Raw genomic sequence first — 16055 nt, 5'->3', positions numbered from 1 at the left:
GCTGTCAAGTCCATTCCGACTCATAGCGACCCTATAGGACAGAGTAGAACTGCCCCATAGAGTTTCCAAGGAGTACCTGGTGGGTTCGAACTGCCGACCTTTTGGTTAGTAGCCGTAGCTCTTAACCACTATACCACCAGGGTTTCCTTCAGCATCATAGCAACATGAAAGCTTCCACTGACAGATGGGTGGTGGCTGCACATGAAATGCAATGTCCGGGAGTCAAACCTGGGTCCCCTGCATGCAAGGCAAGTATTCTACCACTGAACCACCAGTGCCTCATAGAGGGTTAATGGAATGTTTAAATGCCTTGCCAGGGAGGCCAAAGTGGACATCAGGAGAGAGAAATGAGGTTCATGGGTGCCCTGGGTTCCCATTTCAGCCTGCCCCTGCTTGGTTTACAGGTACAGCAGCCGAAATGTACCACCACTTAATGGAAGGGTGTTTGCAGTTAATGTGTGATGCTCAGGCTTGCAGGGAGTGGAAGGTTCTGAAGGGTTCTGAGCACCTCTGGCACCTCACGATAAAGGCTGACCCACCTGGGAATAGGATGACTCTGGGACCATCAGGCCAGGAAGGGGGATTCACCTTTATGTTGTTAGTGGTGTCTTGGCCCATTTGGTCCGCTCACCTCTGTGTTTCCTCTGTGTCTGACAGGCTGAAGTGTGTGCTGGAACCGTGGCAGAGGTGATCCAGTCTGTGGTCAACGGGGCAGATGGCTGCGTGTTCTGTTTTGGCCATGCCAAGCTGGGTTAGTAAGAGCTTTACTTCTTCCTGCTGCTCGTGGGGTTCCCTGTGGGCCCCACCCGTTCTTCCCTCTTGGTCCCAGAGTCCCCAGTTGAAAGGAAGGATTAACTTTTTTTAGGTACTGAATTAGATAATCATGAATAATCAGTTCTGGTTGTGAAATGTAGGTGTTCACTGTAAGTGGAAATGTAGGTGTCCACCATAAGTGGATACCCACCCATCTAAGAGAGTCTTCAAGTCCAAGAGATGAACAAAGGAGTTGCAGGTTGTTCCTAGTTGGCACAGGTCAGAGTCAAGCCCAGAAAGCAAGCAGGGACATGTAGATATCCTGAGCAAGGACTGTTTGGGGAGCAGATAGGGTCTCCTACCTTCCTGAGAGGATCAGGATTGGTAGATGGAGCCAGCACAAAAGCCAGAGGAACAGCCTTCAGGCAAAGTGCAGACCTGAGTTAGGACCTGCCTGGGTAAGTAGCCCGAAAGCCATCCCTGCTTCCCACAAGCTGTAGGGAGCATCCCAGTGCTGAATTTTCTGTGAAAGGAGGCAGTGAAACACCCCAACAGGGGTTTAATGATTCAGTCCCCTCACGGTGCCTTCTCGCTCCTGACCTGTGACCATCTGCTTACCAGGTCCTTGTTTACCTGCATGATAAGTTAGTAATCTGGGGAGCTCCAAAAAGTATCCCTTACAGAGGAGATAGAGGCCAGTTCAAAGCCAGGACAGAAAGCCCATTTCATCTCACTGACACATCTGTCTCCCCCAGCCCTTCCTTCTCCTCTTGATCTCTGATCAAAGCAGTGACCCAGATTTTAATGGAAATTGCTCATGCTATAAAAATATACACAGCATTTAACTTGAGAAAGGATATGAAGTGTAAGTATGTGAAGTTAATCCGTGGGACGGCTATTAAGGAACCGTAATTGTGATGAAAGGTCCTTGCCTTTCCACTATATGTAAAACAGTGCAGGAACCGTAGAGCTTATGATGTCTGGGATCTTCCTAAAGGTAAAATGGTGTTGGATTTTGTCATCTGTCTAGGCCCTCCAATTCTTTATTAGAGCCATCTAATCTGTAGTACAAGGAAATGTCCTTTTTTGTTGTTGTCAATGCTTTTAATTCTCTCACATTTTCATTTCTTCCCTCTTCCGTACTTCCCTATGCCTTTCTACTGCATTTGTTGCGTCTGTTTTTGTAAAAATACGTATAGCACAATATTTGGCAATTTAGCATTTTTCATATGTGTGATTTTGTGATATCAATCACGTACAACCATCACCAATATCCACTGCCAAATTTTCCATCACCATAAACAGAAACTCACTGCTTCCTAAACGATGATACCCCTTCCTCTGTCCCTCCCACCCCTGGTAGAGGGAGACGACTAATACACTTTGGTCTCTATACAGCTTCCCATCGTAGATATTTCACATGAGTGAGATCATACAGTATTTGTCCTTTTGCACCTGAGTTACATCACCAGCATAATGTTTTCAAGGTTCTTCCATGTTGTATATCAGGACTTCCATTTCTCTTTATGACTGAGTGGTATTCCATTGTCTGTATGTACCACATTTTGTTTGTCCATTCATCTGTTCATGGGCATTTAGGTTGTTTTTACCTTTTGCTTTGCATCTGTTTTGGGGACGCAGTGGAGTGATGCCTGAGCACTCACCCTACTTCTCTTCCTCCCCTTGCTCTTCCAGGAAAGTCCTACACCATGATTGGAAAGGACGACTCCATGCAGAACCTTGGTATCATTCCCTGTGCTATCTCTTGGCTCTTTAAGCTGATAAATGAACGGAAAGAAAAGACCGGAGCCCGTTTCTCCGTCCGCATCTCAGCCGTGGAAGTGTCGGGGAAAGAGGAGAACCTCCGAGACCTGCTGTCTGAGGTGGCCACGGGCAGTCTGCAGGATGGCCAGTCCCCGGGGGTGTACCTCTGCGAGGACCCCATCTGTGGCATGCAGGTGATTGATCCCAGAGCTTGGCTGGCCCCAGGGGGCTCTTCCCTACCTCGGAGCCTGTGGCATTTCAGCCCGTGAATCACTCAACATGTAAACTCGGAGGCTTACGAGTGTTTACTTTAAAGTGGACTGGAACTTTATGGCCTGCAGCTGCGGGGCCATCTGCTCACCCAGCCTAAATATTTGTACCTTGAATCTAATTGACAATGAGCAGGAACCACAATTGTTGTAGCATTTGGGGGGAAATTGAATTCACTTTCCTTACACCCCTTTAAAAAAAAAAGCATGATCTTACTTTTGTTTAACAACAAACCGAAATATTTACTGCTCTGCACGAATTGCTCCAGCCATTCCTGTGGCTGTTTATGGCCCTATAAACTGTGTTTCTGGCACTGGGTTATAGCCGAATTAGTAGTGCTGAAGGAAAAACTAATAACTGCTTTCTAATTAGAACCAGGATATAATTGCTACAACTGTGGAAGCCAAGAGAAGCTCCAGTTCACCTTTATAGGGTCCCGTGCCCAAAGAGGGTTTCACACTTGCAGTTTGAGGATAGTTGTAGGAATGGCTCAGGAGCTCCCTAGTTCACATCTAGAACAATCAATTCTTTCAGTCTTAGCACTAGGGTTTAGTTTCAAGTGTTATGAGAAGCCTCCTTTTTTAGACAAGTGTTCAGTTTAACAGGAGTCCCTGGGTACTGCATATGATTAATACACTCCACTGTTAACTGAAAGATTGGTGGTTCGTGTCCACCCAGAGGTACCTAGGAAGAAAGGCCTGGCGATCTACTTCCCAAAAAACAGCCATTTGAAAACCCTCTGGAGCACAGTTCTATTCTGACACACCCTAAGTCGGAGTTGACTCGACAGCAACTGTTTTTTTTAACGGTTCAGTTTGATAAGTACCTGCCTTATCCCAGCTGGGATTGCTTTCAGGTGAGGATAGCCCAGTGGCCTCTGTTACACCCATCTGCTGAAAACTGACCATGCCATTCCTCTGCTTGAAGTACCTCAGATCCTCCCATTTCCCGTATGCACCCCTTGTGTCAACGTTCCTTATGATTTTCAAGGTCCTATATGATCTGGCCCCTGCCTACCCTTCCAGTGTCATCTCTTACCATTCCCCTCTTTGCCTCCCCTTTTAAATTATATTTAAGTCCTCTAAGAAGGCTGTGCTTCTGAAATGTCAGTGTACATATAAATTGCCTGGAGTGCTTGTTAAAATGAAGATTCTGATTTGGGGCCCCTGATTCTGCATCACACCTTCGTTAGCAAGGCTCTAAAGCACCAATTGTACTTTCTCATACCTCTGGGCCTTTGCAGATTCTGTTCCCTGTGTATGGAATACTCCTCCTCCCCCTCAGTCTTTATCTGGCTACTTTCTTATCCTTTTGGTCTCAGCTAGGTGTCACTTCTTCCTGGAATCCTGCTTAGGTGTTTCTCCCGGGGTCAACAAAACACTCTATAGTTCTTTACTCAGATTGTAATTGCCTGATTAGTTCTCTGCAACTTCCAGAGATTAAAACTCCAATAGGGTGGGTACCATGTCTAACTAAAATTGGCTGTTCATAATTTTAACAGATGCATCAGATAGCATGTGTATGTGGGATCTAATTAGAACACAAACTAATTGGTCATGTCAACCTTAATTCACTTTGGAATGACGCTTTCTGGAGTACTGGTTGTCAAGCTTTAGTTGGATCCACTCAGAGGACTTGTTAAAACACTAATTGCTGGGCCTCACCCCCAGATTTTCTGATCCAGTCAGTCAAGGCTAAACCCAATCCAAACCAAACCCACTGCCATTGAGTCTTTTCCGACTCATAGCGACCCTATAGGACAGAGTAGAACTGCCCCATAGAGTTTCCAAGGATCATCTGGTGGATTTGAACTGCCAGCCTCTTGGTTAGCAGCCATAGCACTTAACCACTACACCACCAGGGTTTCCCAGTCAAGGCTCCCAAAACTGAAACAAGGCTAGAGCCCCCAAAGTTGCATTTCTAGCAAGTTCGCAGGTGATGCTGATGCTGCTTGTCCAGGGACCTGCGCAGACCATATCTACACAGTACCTGCGATGGAATCAGTGTTACCCTACCTACTGCTCCTGTTCCAGGTTTTACCTGGACATTGAAATACACTATAACCTCCACTCATTGGGCCATTAGTGAAGTTCCATTTAGGTGACAGTTCTGGTTCACTGAAGGCTAAGAAGTAGCAAAAGAAGAAACCAACATCCTCATTATTTTAATTCTTCTTGTTTAAAACTCTTAAAAATTCTTTGGTTTACTTTTCTACCACAGTCAGTACAAAACAGTGAACACAACACAGTCTGTGTGAAGTTTGAGGAGTTTGATGGTCTCAGGTTCTAAATATTGGCTCTCAGAGTTCTGAATTCTAGATAGAGTCAGCGTAGAAAATTGTCAGAATTTGTGCTGACCCTAAGGCATACATATACTATGAATCAGTCCTTTGAATAAATCTAAAATATGAGTTTACTTTCTTCCCAAAAGGAGAGTACTGGACCAATTCTGGTGATATGATTGTTCTGATTAAGGCTTACTATCATAGGAAACCCTGGTGGCGTAGTGGTTAAGAGCTATGGCTGCTAACCAAAGGGTCGGCAGTTTGAATCTGCCAGACGCTCCTTGGGAACTCTACGGAGCAGTTCTACTCTGACCTATAGGGTTGCTATGAGTCGGAATCGACTTGATAGCACTGGGTTGGGTATCATTGCCAAGAGGTCTCATAGGATTGAGAAAAGTTACCTATTCTGTCTTCTTTAATCACTTAATGAGTGTGCCACAAGCATGAAATTAGGAACTGAAGATAAACCAAAACCAAACCCATTGTCAAGACGATTCCAACTCGTAGCAACCCTGTAGGACAGAGTAGAACTTCCCCATAGGGTTTCCAAGGCTGCAGTCTTTACGGAAGCAGACTGCAGCATCTTTCTCCTGCGGAGCAGCTGGTGGGTTCAAACTGCTGACTTTTTGGTTACCAGCCGAGTGCTTAACAATTGTACCACCAGGACTCCTCAAGACAAAAATACCAAAACACCAAACCCGTTGCTGTAGAGTTGATTCTGACTCATAGTGACCCTATAGGACAGTGTAGAACTGGCCCATAGAGTTTCTAAGGAGTGGCTGGTGAATTCGAACTGCTGACCTTTTAGTTAGCAGCCAAGCTCTTATATCCTTTAAATGATAGGGTAAGACTTTAAAGTATCTTGGATTTCTTATGTGCCCTTTATATGCATTTCTTTTTGATTATTCTAGTCAATGTGATCTAAAATTGGCTTCTGTTAAATAAGTGGAAAAATTAGGAGTCAAGTTAAAACTCACCAAGTTTTTACTCTTTTGGGATACCAGTGCTGCCATTCTGATATCACAGTTTGCAACCTACCTAGACCCTGTCCCCAAACAACCTAATCTTTGAAATCAAGACAAAGTCACAACCCTTCTGTTTTCTTAGGTAAACGGTTGGCCCAAGGTGTTGGTCTGTAGCGATAAAGATGGGTCAGCTGCTCCCATTGATTACTCAGATACAACCATTTGCTTTTCACACCTGCTATTTACAGATTCTATTGACCTTATAAAATGACTAAAAATTTGTTTTACTTGGTAAGTTGTGCTCAGTGTTAATTTTCAAAGCCTGATTAATTAAGCTGAGCATTGCACCTGGGTATAGGACCTTGATCCAGAGGATTATCAGGCCGAGGGAGGCATGGAGCTTCACTATGCAGAAAGGACAGCCAGCTGAATAGAGCCATTAAGACACAGGCTGGAGTGACTGGAAAGCCCTCACCAGCCTGCACCTTCAGCTCTTATCTTCTTGTCTTCCAGCTGCAGAACCAGAGTGAGCTGCGGGCCCCCACTGCAGAGAAGGCTGCCTTTTTCCTGGACGCTGCAATTGCCTCCCGCCGGAGCAACCAGCAGGACTGCGATGAGGAGGACCACCGGAACTCCCACATGCTCTTCACCCTGCACATCTACCAGTACCGGATGGAGAAAAGCGGGAAAGGGGGAAGTAAGTCCGCCAGTCTCTATCCTTGCTCTTCCTGATCAGCTTTCAAACCAGTGGAAAAGATTCTCATCTAGGGCGATCATGACCATTTTTTAATAGAACTCCAATATGGAGTTCAGTAATTTGTAATTTGGAATCCCTGGGTGGTACAAACAGGTAATGCACGCAGGTGCTAACCAAAAGGTTGGACGTTCAAGTCCACCCAGAGACACCTCAGAAGAAAGGCCTGGTGATCTGCTTCTGAAAAGCAGCCATTGAAAACCTTGTGGAGCACAGTTCTGCTCTGACACACACGGGGTCACCATGAGTTGGAGTCAACTTGGTGGTAACTGGTAATTATAGTTCAAGAGAGTTGTCCAGAGTCTGGGCTAAAGTTTACTTTTGAACTGTCCAAGGGAAAAGGGTTTGCTTTGTAAAGATAATTTATTAATGTGACAGCTATGGGATCTTGAGAAAACAAACTTAAAAAAAGTGCTTAATAGTATCTTTTGTTTACAAACCCTGAAGGTACTCACTGCAAGAGACCCACGTTTATCCACCAAAGCACCCTGGCAATATGTTATTAACCATTAGCTTGAGTCACTATATGGGCCTGAAAGAAACAAAGTTGTGTTATTTTAGAAGTCTATAAATCAGACTTTTGGATAACTAACCGCTCCTCAGGTAGGGCCAGTGAAGGTTCACTGTAAAAACCCAGGCACAGTACCAGCTCTGTGAGCAGGTTGCACTGCTAGGAACCCAACATTATGGTTTAGAGTCCCTTCCTGACTACTTTTTAAAAGCCTGCACTGACCTTCATACAGTGCTCTAATTTTTGTCTGTCAAGTAATGTACTTTAAACTCAGCAGAATCAACTACCAGCTCAAGCTGAATGTCTCAGGTGCAGCTCTAGAACCACAGACAAAGTGGTCCATTGACCTCACCTGGCTTTCTAAGGGCAGTTATGATAGGGGCTGTGCTGGCCAGGCAAAGGCTTCCATGGTCTCTCAATGTCTACCTCTGTAGGGCTTTCAAAACTTAGGCAACTGGCCCCCAGCACTTTGCTGAATGATTGTCTCATGGATATGGGATACCAGAAAAAAACAAAAACTGTGAGTTACGATACCAGCCCTGGTATCTGGAGGTTATGATGCCAATTGACTAAAGCAGAAGCAATCAACAAGCCTTACTCTAGGTGGAGCTTAGGGTTGAGCCATCCAGCGGGAATCTGTGGACAGGCTCCCCAGTTTCTCCTGAAGTCTCCTTGTTGCCAGAAAGACTTGAAAACAGTAGTCCTAGAGATAGTTCTTGGAGAGTTCCGTTGTCCCAAGTGGGAGCTCTCCCCTTCTTCCATTTCCGTGATTCTGCTGACCCAATCTTCTGCCGTTTTTCCTACTCTTTTGTTGTTGTTTAATTCTGGTTTATTGAGGTATAATTTATAATCAGTAAAATTTACCCTTTTTTATGTGTGGTTAGGTGAGTTTTGGTAAATCTAGACAGTTGTATAACCACCACCACCACCAAGATGAAGAACAATGCTATCGCCACATAAGGTTCCCTCTTGCCCTTTGTAGGTAATCCCTTCCCCCGCCCCGCCCCCCGCTCTCACCCCCCGGCAACCACTTGTCTGATTTCTGTCTTATGGTTTTGCGTTTATCCAGAAGTCATATAAATGGAATCATATAACATGTAGCCTTCTATGTCTAGCTTCTTTCGTTTAGCACCGTGCATTTGAACTTCATCCATGTTGTTGCATAAATCAGCCATTCACTTATTTTTCTTGCTGCCTACTTCTTGAGTTTTGACTGGCCCAGGTGACTCCACCAGCCCTCCAGGATTGAACTTTGACCGTCTATGCTGGCCTGGGGCTGTAGTCCCACTAACTAAGACCGGCCTTTATGGCTCCGACCATCAGCTTGACCTACCTGCAATGGCTGCTGCCCGAGGAGTTCAGAGAGACTGGCCTTCACTTGCAGGCCAAGGGGTGTTCCAGGGGATACACCACCAGCAGAAGACCTCTTCCTTTGACAACCAGTGATAGTGAGAAGGTTCTGACGGGATGAGCAGGATATTTTGAGTGGAAGTCCTTCAGAGTAGATGGATTCCCAATAAAGGACTTACACCAGGTATATATCTTCCCTTTATAAAGAAGGAAACAAGGGGTTAGAATAAGGATGAGAAGATCCAGACCTTTAAAAACCGTAAAAGAATTTATCTGCATTTCTCCTAAAGACCTGAGAGCTGGCTTTAAATCCTGCCCTCGCTGTTTTTTCTGGGTAATGTCTTAGCAATGTGAATGTGGAAGCCTGAAAAATGTTTACTTTGTCCTTTTAGGCAGCTGTCAATAATAACAATAATCAGCCTGCAGTGGGTTCTTGGACTTTCAGCAAAGGGTGACTCACAAAAGATCTGAATCTTGAGCCAGTCTTCCAAATGGCGCTGAGCAGAAAAGCTCAAGCGATGGATAATCTCCCCCTGCTTGTAGGTTTCACATCAAGCTCTGCGTTTCCTTTTTCAGTTTTCTTCATGGATCTGCTTTCAGTTTGGAATCTAAGAGCAGGGAGAAATCTTGAAAACAAACAATTAAATGACTTCAGCTGTAAGAGCTTGAATTTCAGCTTCTACAAAATTTGGCCAGGAGACCTGCCTACCCCCAACCCAACTATCCACCCCCAGTCAGTACTTAATGATTCTTGGGCACTTATTAAATATTTAACGTCAAGCTCATCTTCTTCCTATTTTTAAACTGTGAAAGAGAATTGCTTTTAAATAATAAATTCAGGTTAAAAGAAAAGGCAAATCTTCATTAATAACTTTCAAGACCTCTTTTAGGTATTTTCTAATGTATCAGTAGATGAGAACAAAGAAAGGGCAAAAGTCTAGCTTAATGGGGATACCAGAACCAAACCGGTTGCCCTTGAGTTGATTCTGACTCGTACTTACCCTATAGGACAGAGTAGAACTGCCCCATAGGGTTTCCAAGGATGCAGTCTTTACAAATGCAGACTGCCACATCTTTCTCCCACAGAGCGGCTGGTGGGTTCAAACTGCCGACCTTTTGGTTAGCAGCTGAGCACTTAACCACTGCACCGCCAAAAATCATAAGCACCACCTGCCTGCTGCTTCTAGGCGGGAGAGGGATCGGAGCCAGAATGTGCACAGCTTTCCAACCGTTGGCCTCCTTGACTTCAGTGCATTTACATCTGTTTAAAATACAATCAGAAGATTTAGAGTGTTGTTTAAAATGGAAATTTTATTTACTTATATATAAGTAATAATCCCTGTGGACCTGGCAGCCAGACCTCAATTAAAGGGAAGTTTATTAATTAGTCACCCTGCAGAGAAGCAGGAAGCAGAGCACATTGCTGTTAGTTGGCCATTGGAAGCTTAGAGGATGGATTCCAAGAGCCTTCTGCTTCAAGAACTAAACACGCTGGGTATATCCATGCACCTGGATCTTATAGACTTGTATGCATTTTACACACACACACGTATACACACATAAGTAGACAGGAAATTTTTTTTTGAACATTTCCAGCCAACACAGAAAAAAGTCAAGACAGAGAAAGAAAAATATAAGCTTAAAGTATTTCCCTGGACACCCTTCTGACCTGAAACTGAAGCCATTCCCAGAGACCACCTTTAAGCCAAATAATAGACAGACCCATAAAATGAACAATAACATCCAAGAGGAACGTGTTCCTTAGAATAATCAATTACACAAGATCAAAAGGACATTTCCCCAAAAGCATAGATGGGAAGGCAGGAAGGGGTAGGAAATCCAGAAGAAAAGAAACAAGGAACCTAGGGAGGAAATGGGGAGAGTGCTGACACATTGAAGGGAACGCAGCCAATGTCATGGAGCATTTTATGCACAAACTATTGAATGGGAAACTAATTTGCTCTGGAAACTTTCACCTCGAGCACAATTAAAAATTTAAAAAACAATTTCTTTGGTTTAAAGGGCTTTGAAATATTACCAGTTGCCTTCAAGTTGATTCCAGCTCATGGCGATCCCATGTATGTCAGAGTAGAACTGCACTCCATAGGGTTTTCAATGGCTGGTTTTCTGGAAGTAGATCGCAGGGCCTTTTTTCAAAGGCACCTCTGGATAGACTCGATCCTCCAACTTTTTGACTAGCAGCCAAGCACATTAATTGTTTGTACCATCAGGAACTCTTTTGGAATATTAGTGAGGTTGGCTCTTCACCACTCATGGAGGCCTTCTCCTGATTTACTAAGGTGAATCTGTAATGGCTTGAGAACTCCAAGCATTAGGGAAGACATCTTAAAGCCCTAATGATCAGAGAGCTGCTTCTTATAATGATGAGTTTACTAAGCATCTAAAACAAGACAGTACTAGTGGTATTTTTGAAGTAATTTGTTCCTGCCCAGGGTCAAGAATCATACTAGGTCTCTGATTTGTTCATTCATTTTATTACCCCTGGGAAAAGACTAGAGGCCAAATCGGGCTGGACTTGCTGTGTGCAAACACAAGCGTGTGTGTACCAGTGCATTCATCTCTGCTATGCTCATTTGTTCACAAGTCTGATCAGATTGTCTCCTTAATCTCGGTTTTCTTTGTACAACAAATCACTTTCTCTGTGTGTGTGTCATGGAATGGCTTAAATAAGCTGGTGTCCCCTCCAGGACTGTGTGATTGATGACTACTGTTGTATGCTGTCGAGTTGATACTGACTTGTAGCAACCCTATATGACAGAGCAGAACTGCCTCAGAGAGTTTTCTAGGCTGTAATCTTAATGAGAGCAGATCATCAGGTCTTTCCTGCCATGGAGCTGCTGGTGGGTTTGAACTGCTGACCTTTCGGTTAGTAGCCAAGCACTTAACCACAGCACCACTAGGGCTCCTGATAGGACTGTTACCCCCCAAAACCAAACCCATTGCCACTGAGTTGATTCCAACTCACAGTAACCCCATAGGACAGAGTAGAACTGCCCTATAGGGTTTCCAAGGAGTGGCTGGTGGATTCAAACTGCTGGACTTTTGGTTAGTAGCTGAGCTCTTAACCACTGCACCAGTAGGGCTCTGATATGCCTATTAAAAACAAAACAAACCCGTTGCCTTTGAGTCAATTCCAACTCATAGCGACCCTATAGGACAGATTAGAATTGCTCTGTAGGGTTTCCAAGGAGCGGCTAGCTGGTGGATTTGAACTGTACACCTTTTGATTAGCAGCTGAACGCTTAACCACTGTGCCACCAGGGCTCCTGGTGAATGACTATAGGGATCCATTATTTGGGTGGAGCGTGTAGGAAAGAGGTCTAGGAAAAAAACACTACTTCTAGTGGAGGCAGAGCCAGGCGTCTGCTGTTTTCAGAGCAAAGTCCTATGCAGCAAGGATGTCCACAAGCAAGGGCCGCTGCTGGACTCTCACTTCCCCTTCATCAATAATGAAGGAACAGCTTTGCATTAAAAAAAAAAAAAATTCCCCATGAATATTCATTGAAATAGCACGGTTAATACAAAGCCATTTGAGAAGTGAGCCTGCAAGGAAAATGCGTTTAGTGTAGCCATTGATCTTAAAATATTTGCTATGAACATGCTCATCCTAGAAATATTACATACTGCTTTTTTTTATTTGTTCTGGAGGAAATCACAGGGATTTGGCCTAAATGGGTTTTCTAAGCTGAACTACATTGGCAGGATGATTTTCTGGACTTCACTCAGCTTTCTTTCTTTACAGCCCTTGATTTGTTGGTTTCTGGCAATTTTTTGAGAGATGTCATCGTAAACAGTTAATGCACTCAGCTGCTAAACGTAAGGTTGGAGGTTCGTGTCCATTCAGAGGTGCTTCGGAATAAAGGTCTGGCAATCTGCCTCAGAAAGGTCACAGCCATGAAAACCCTATGGAGGGCAGTTCTACTCTGATGAACATGGGCCCCCCATGAGTGCAGATGAATCGACAGAAACTGTTTTTTTTTAAGGCATTTTCTTGTGCTTTAGGTGAAGGTTTACAGACCAAATTAGTTTTCCATTCATTAATTTATATACAGATTGTTCTGTGACGTTGGTTGCAAACCCCTTGATGTGTGAGCACACTCCCCGTTCCACTCTGAGTTCCCAATTTTCATTCACCTGGTTTTCCTACCCCTTCTGCCTTCTCATCTTTGCTCTTGGGCAGATGTTGCCCTTTTGGTCACATAAGGATGGTTCTAAAAAGCCCTTTCCTCACAAGTGTTACTGTTTATTTTATAGCCTGTCTATTATTTGGGTGAAAGGTTATTTCCGGGAGTGACTTCAGTTCCAAGTTAGAAGGGTGTCTAAGGGCCATAGTCTCGGGGGTTCCTCCAGTCTCTATCAGACCGGTAAATCTGGTCTTTTTTATGAATTCGAGTTTTGTTCTACATTTTTTTCCCACTCTAACCAGGACCTTCTATTGTGATTCCAGTCAAAGAGTCGGTAGTGGTAGCCTGGCACCATGTAGGTCTTCTGGTCTTGGGCTGCAGTTTGTGTGAGCCATTAAACCTTTGGACTAACTGCTTCCTTGAGTCTTTAGTTTTCTTCCTATGCTTTGGACAGAAAGAAACCAATAGTTGTATCTTAGATATCTGCTCACAAGCTTTAAAGACCCCAGATGCTACTCACCAAAGTAGGATGTAGAACATTGTCTTTATGAACTGAGTTATGTCAGTTGACCTAGATCTTTCCCAAGACCATGGCCTTTAGCCTTCAGGCCCAGTAGCTCAGACCCATGAGGTGTTTGGTTATGTCTAGGAAGTTTCCATGACTGTGCCCCCTGTGTTCTCTATCATATATATGAATATACATGTGGCACATATAAGTACATGTGTAGAAATACCCATAGCCAAACCTATATATGCGTGTGGATGTACTTCCATACTCCCTCCCACACCTTGCAGCATTGTATATGTAATAGTGTTTACCATTGTTGCCTATTACTCTTAGGTACCTGTCAGTGTCTTCCCTTGCCATTGTCATGTTGTGCTGTCTTCCCCATTACTGTGTATTGTTTTTCCCTTTACCAAAGTTGATGTGTGCCTACTATCTAGTTAGTAATTTTCCCTTCCTTCCCATCCTATCCCTGGTAACCATCAAATAATGTTTTTTCTGTGTGTAAACCTTTTCTTGACATTTTATAATAGTGCTCTCATGCAATATTTGTCCATTTGTGATTGATTTATTTCGCTCAGCATAATGCCCTCCAGATTCATCCATGTTGTGGGATGTTTTACAGATTCGTCATTATTCTTTATCATTGCAGAGCATTCCATTTTGTGTATATACTATAATTTATCATTTCATCTGTCGATGGGTGCTTAGGTCATTTCCATCTTTTTGCTATTGTTAATAATGCTGCTATGAACATGAGTGTGCATTTTTTTTTGTGTGTGTCACAGCTCTTATTTCTCTAGGATATATTACTAGGAGTCAGATTTCTGGATCATATGGTATTTCTATTTCTAGCTTTTTAAGGAAGCCCCATATCATTTTCCATAGTGGTTGTACCATTTTACATTCCCACCAGCAGTGTACGAGAGTTGCAATCTCCCTACAACTTCACCAGCATTTGTTATTTTCTGTTTTTTTTTTTTTTTTAATCAGTACCATTCTTGCAGCTTTGAGATCGTATCTCATTGTGGTTTTGATTTGGATCTAATTGCTAATGATTCTGATCATCTTTTCGTGTATTTGTTGGCCATCTGAGTGCCCTCTTTAGTGAACTGTCTGTTCATGTCCTTTGCCCATTTTGTGATTGGGTTGCTTGTATTTTTATTGTTGAGTTCTTGAAGTATTCTGTATATTTTAGAGATTAAACCTTTATCAGCCATGTCATTGCCAAAGATTTTTCCCTGTCTGTAGGTTCTCTTTTCATTCTCTTGAAAAAGTCTTTTGATGAGCATAAATAGAAGGTTTTTAGGAGGACCCAGTAATCTAGTTTATCTTCTGGAGTTTGTGCATTTTTAGTTATGCTTGGCATTCTATTTATGCCATAAATTAGGGCCCCAGGCATTGTCCCTATGTTTTCTTTCATTAACTTTATAATTTTATGTTTTACATTTAGGTCTTTGGTCCATTTTGAGTTAGTTTTTGTGTATGGGGTGAGGTATGGATCCTGTTTCATTTTTCTGCAAATGGATGTCCAGTTTTGCCAGCACCATTTGTTGAAGAGGCTATCTCTACCCCATTTATTGGACTTCGACCCTTGGTCAAAGATCAGCTGTCCATAGGTGGAGGGATTTACATCTGGTGTCTCAATTCTGTTCCATTGGTCTATGTGCCTGTCATTGTGCCAGTAGCAGGTTGTTTTGACTATAGTAGCTGTGTAGTAGGTTCTGAGATTGGGTAGTGTGAGGTCTGTTATTTGTTTGTTTTCTTCACTAATGTTTTACTTATCTGGGGGCTCTCTCCTTTCCATATAAAGTTGGCAATTAGTTTTTCCATTTCGTTAAAGAATGACTTTGGAATTTGGATCGGGATTGTGTTGTATCTATAGATTGCTTTGAGTATTATTGACATTTTCACAATGTTAAGACTTCCTATCCATGAAAATGGTATGTTTTTGAATTTATGTAGGTCTCTTTTGTTTTTTTGCAGTAGTGTTTTGTAGTTTTGTTTGTATAAGTCTTTTATGTCTCTGGTTAGGTTTCTTCCTAAATATTTTATCTTTTAGGGGGATGTTTTAAATGGTATTATTTTCTTGATTCCCTTCTCAGAGCGCTCTTTGAATCTGACTGATTTTTTATATTGATCTTGTACCCTTCCACTTTGCTGAATCCTTCTATTATTTCCAGTAGTTTTCTTGTGGAATCTCTGAGATTTTCTATCATCAGATAGGGATAATTTTAGTTCTTCCTTACCTGTGTGTATGCCTTTTGTTTCCCTTTCTAGCCTTGTTGCTCTAGCTAGAACTTCCAGTATAATATTGAATAAGAGTGGTGATAAAGGGCATCCTTGTCTGGTTCCCATTCTCAAAGAGAATGCTTTCAGTCTTTCTCCATTGAGAATAATGTCAGCTATTGGTTTTGTGTAAATATCCTTTATTCCCTTCTATTCCTATTTTGCTGAGTTTTTATCAAGAATGGGTGTTGGACTTTATCAAATGCCTTTTCTGTGATTCTTGTCCTTTCTTTTATTTATGTGGTTGATTATATTGATTGATTTTCTAATGAGCCCTTGATTTTTAAATCTTTGTCTAGGAGACAGTAGTCCAGCAGTCTAGGATTCCAGTTTGGAATCCGCATAGTAATCCCTTGTGTCCTTCCCATCACCTCCATCACGGCAGCTGTCCCAAACCTCCCTCTCAATCCTCACGCCTCTGCTCCAACAACTCAGCAGATAACCAGCCTCTCTCTTAATGAGATG

The 16055-nt window shown here is 43.0% G+C and overlaps 1 protein-coding gene across 2 annotated transcripts in view; it reads left to right on the top strand.

Moving 5' to 3' along the window:
* KIF26B (kinesin family member 26B) overlaps positions 1 to 16055 on the top strand; it is a 573188-nt gene that overhangs the window by 457561 nt on the left and 99572 nt on the right. For both annotated transcript variants that reach the window (XM_049868602.1, XM_049868603.1), the window contains 3 exons: positions 658 to 751; positions 2449 to 2711; positions 6550 to 6733. In XM_049868602.1, coding sequence (XP_049724559.1) covers positions 658 to 751; positions 2449 to 2711; positions 6550 to 6733 — 541 coding nt within the window. The remainder of the gene's footprint in view (positions 1 to 657; positions 752 to 2448; positions 2712 to 6549; positions 6734 to 16055) is intronic.

This window comes from Elephas maximus, chromosome 24 (genome assembly GCF_024166365.1).
Source record: "Elephas maximus indicus isolate mEleMax1 chromosome 24, mEleMax1 primary haplotype, whole genome shotgun sequence".
NCBI lineage: Eukaryota > Metazoa > Chordata > Mammalia > Proboscidea > Elephantidae > Elephas > Elephas maximus.
The sequence above is the reverse complement of the archived record's forward strand: the minus strand, read 5'-3'. Positions and strand labels throughout refer to the sequence as shown.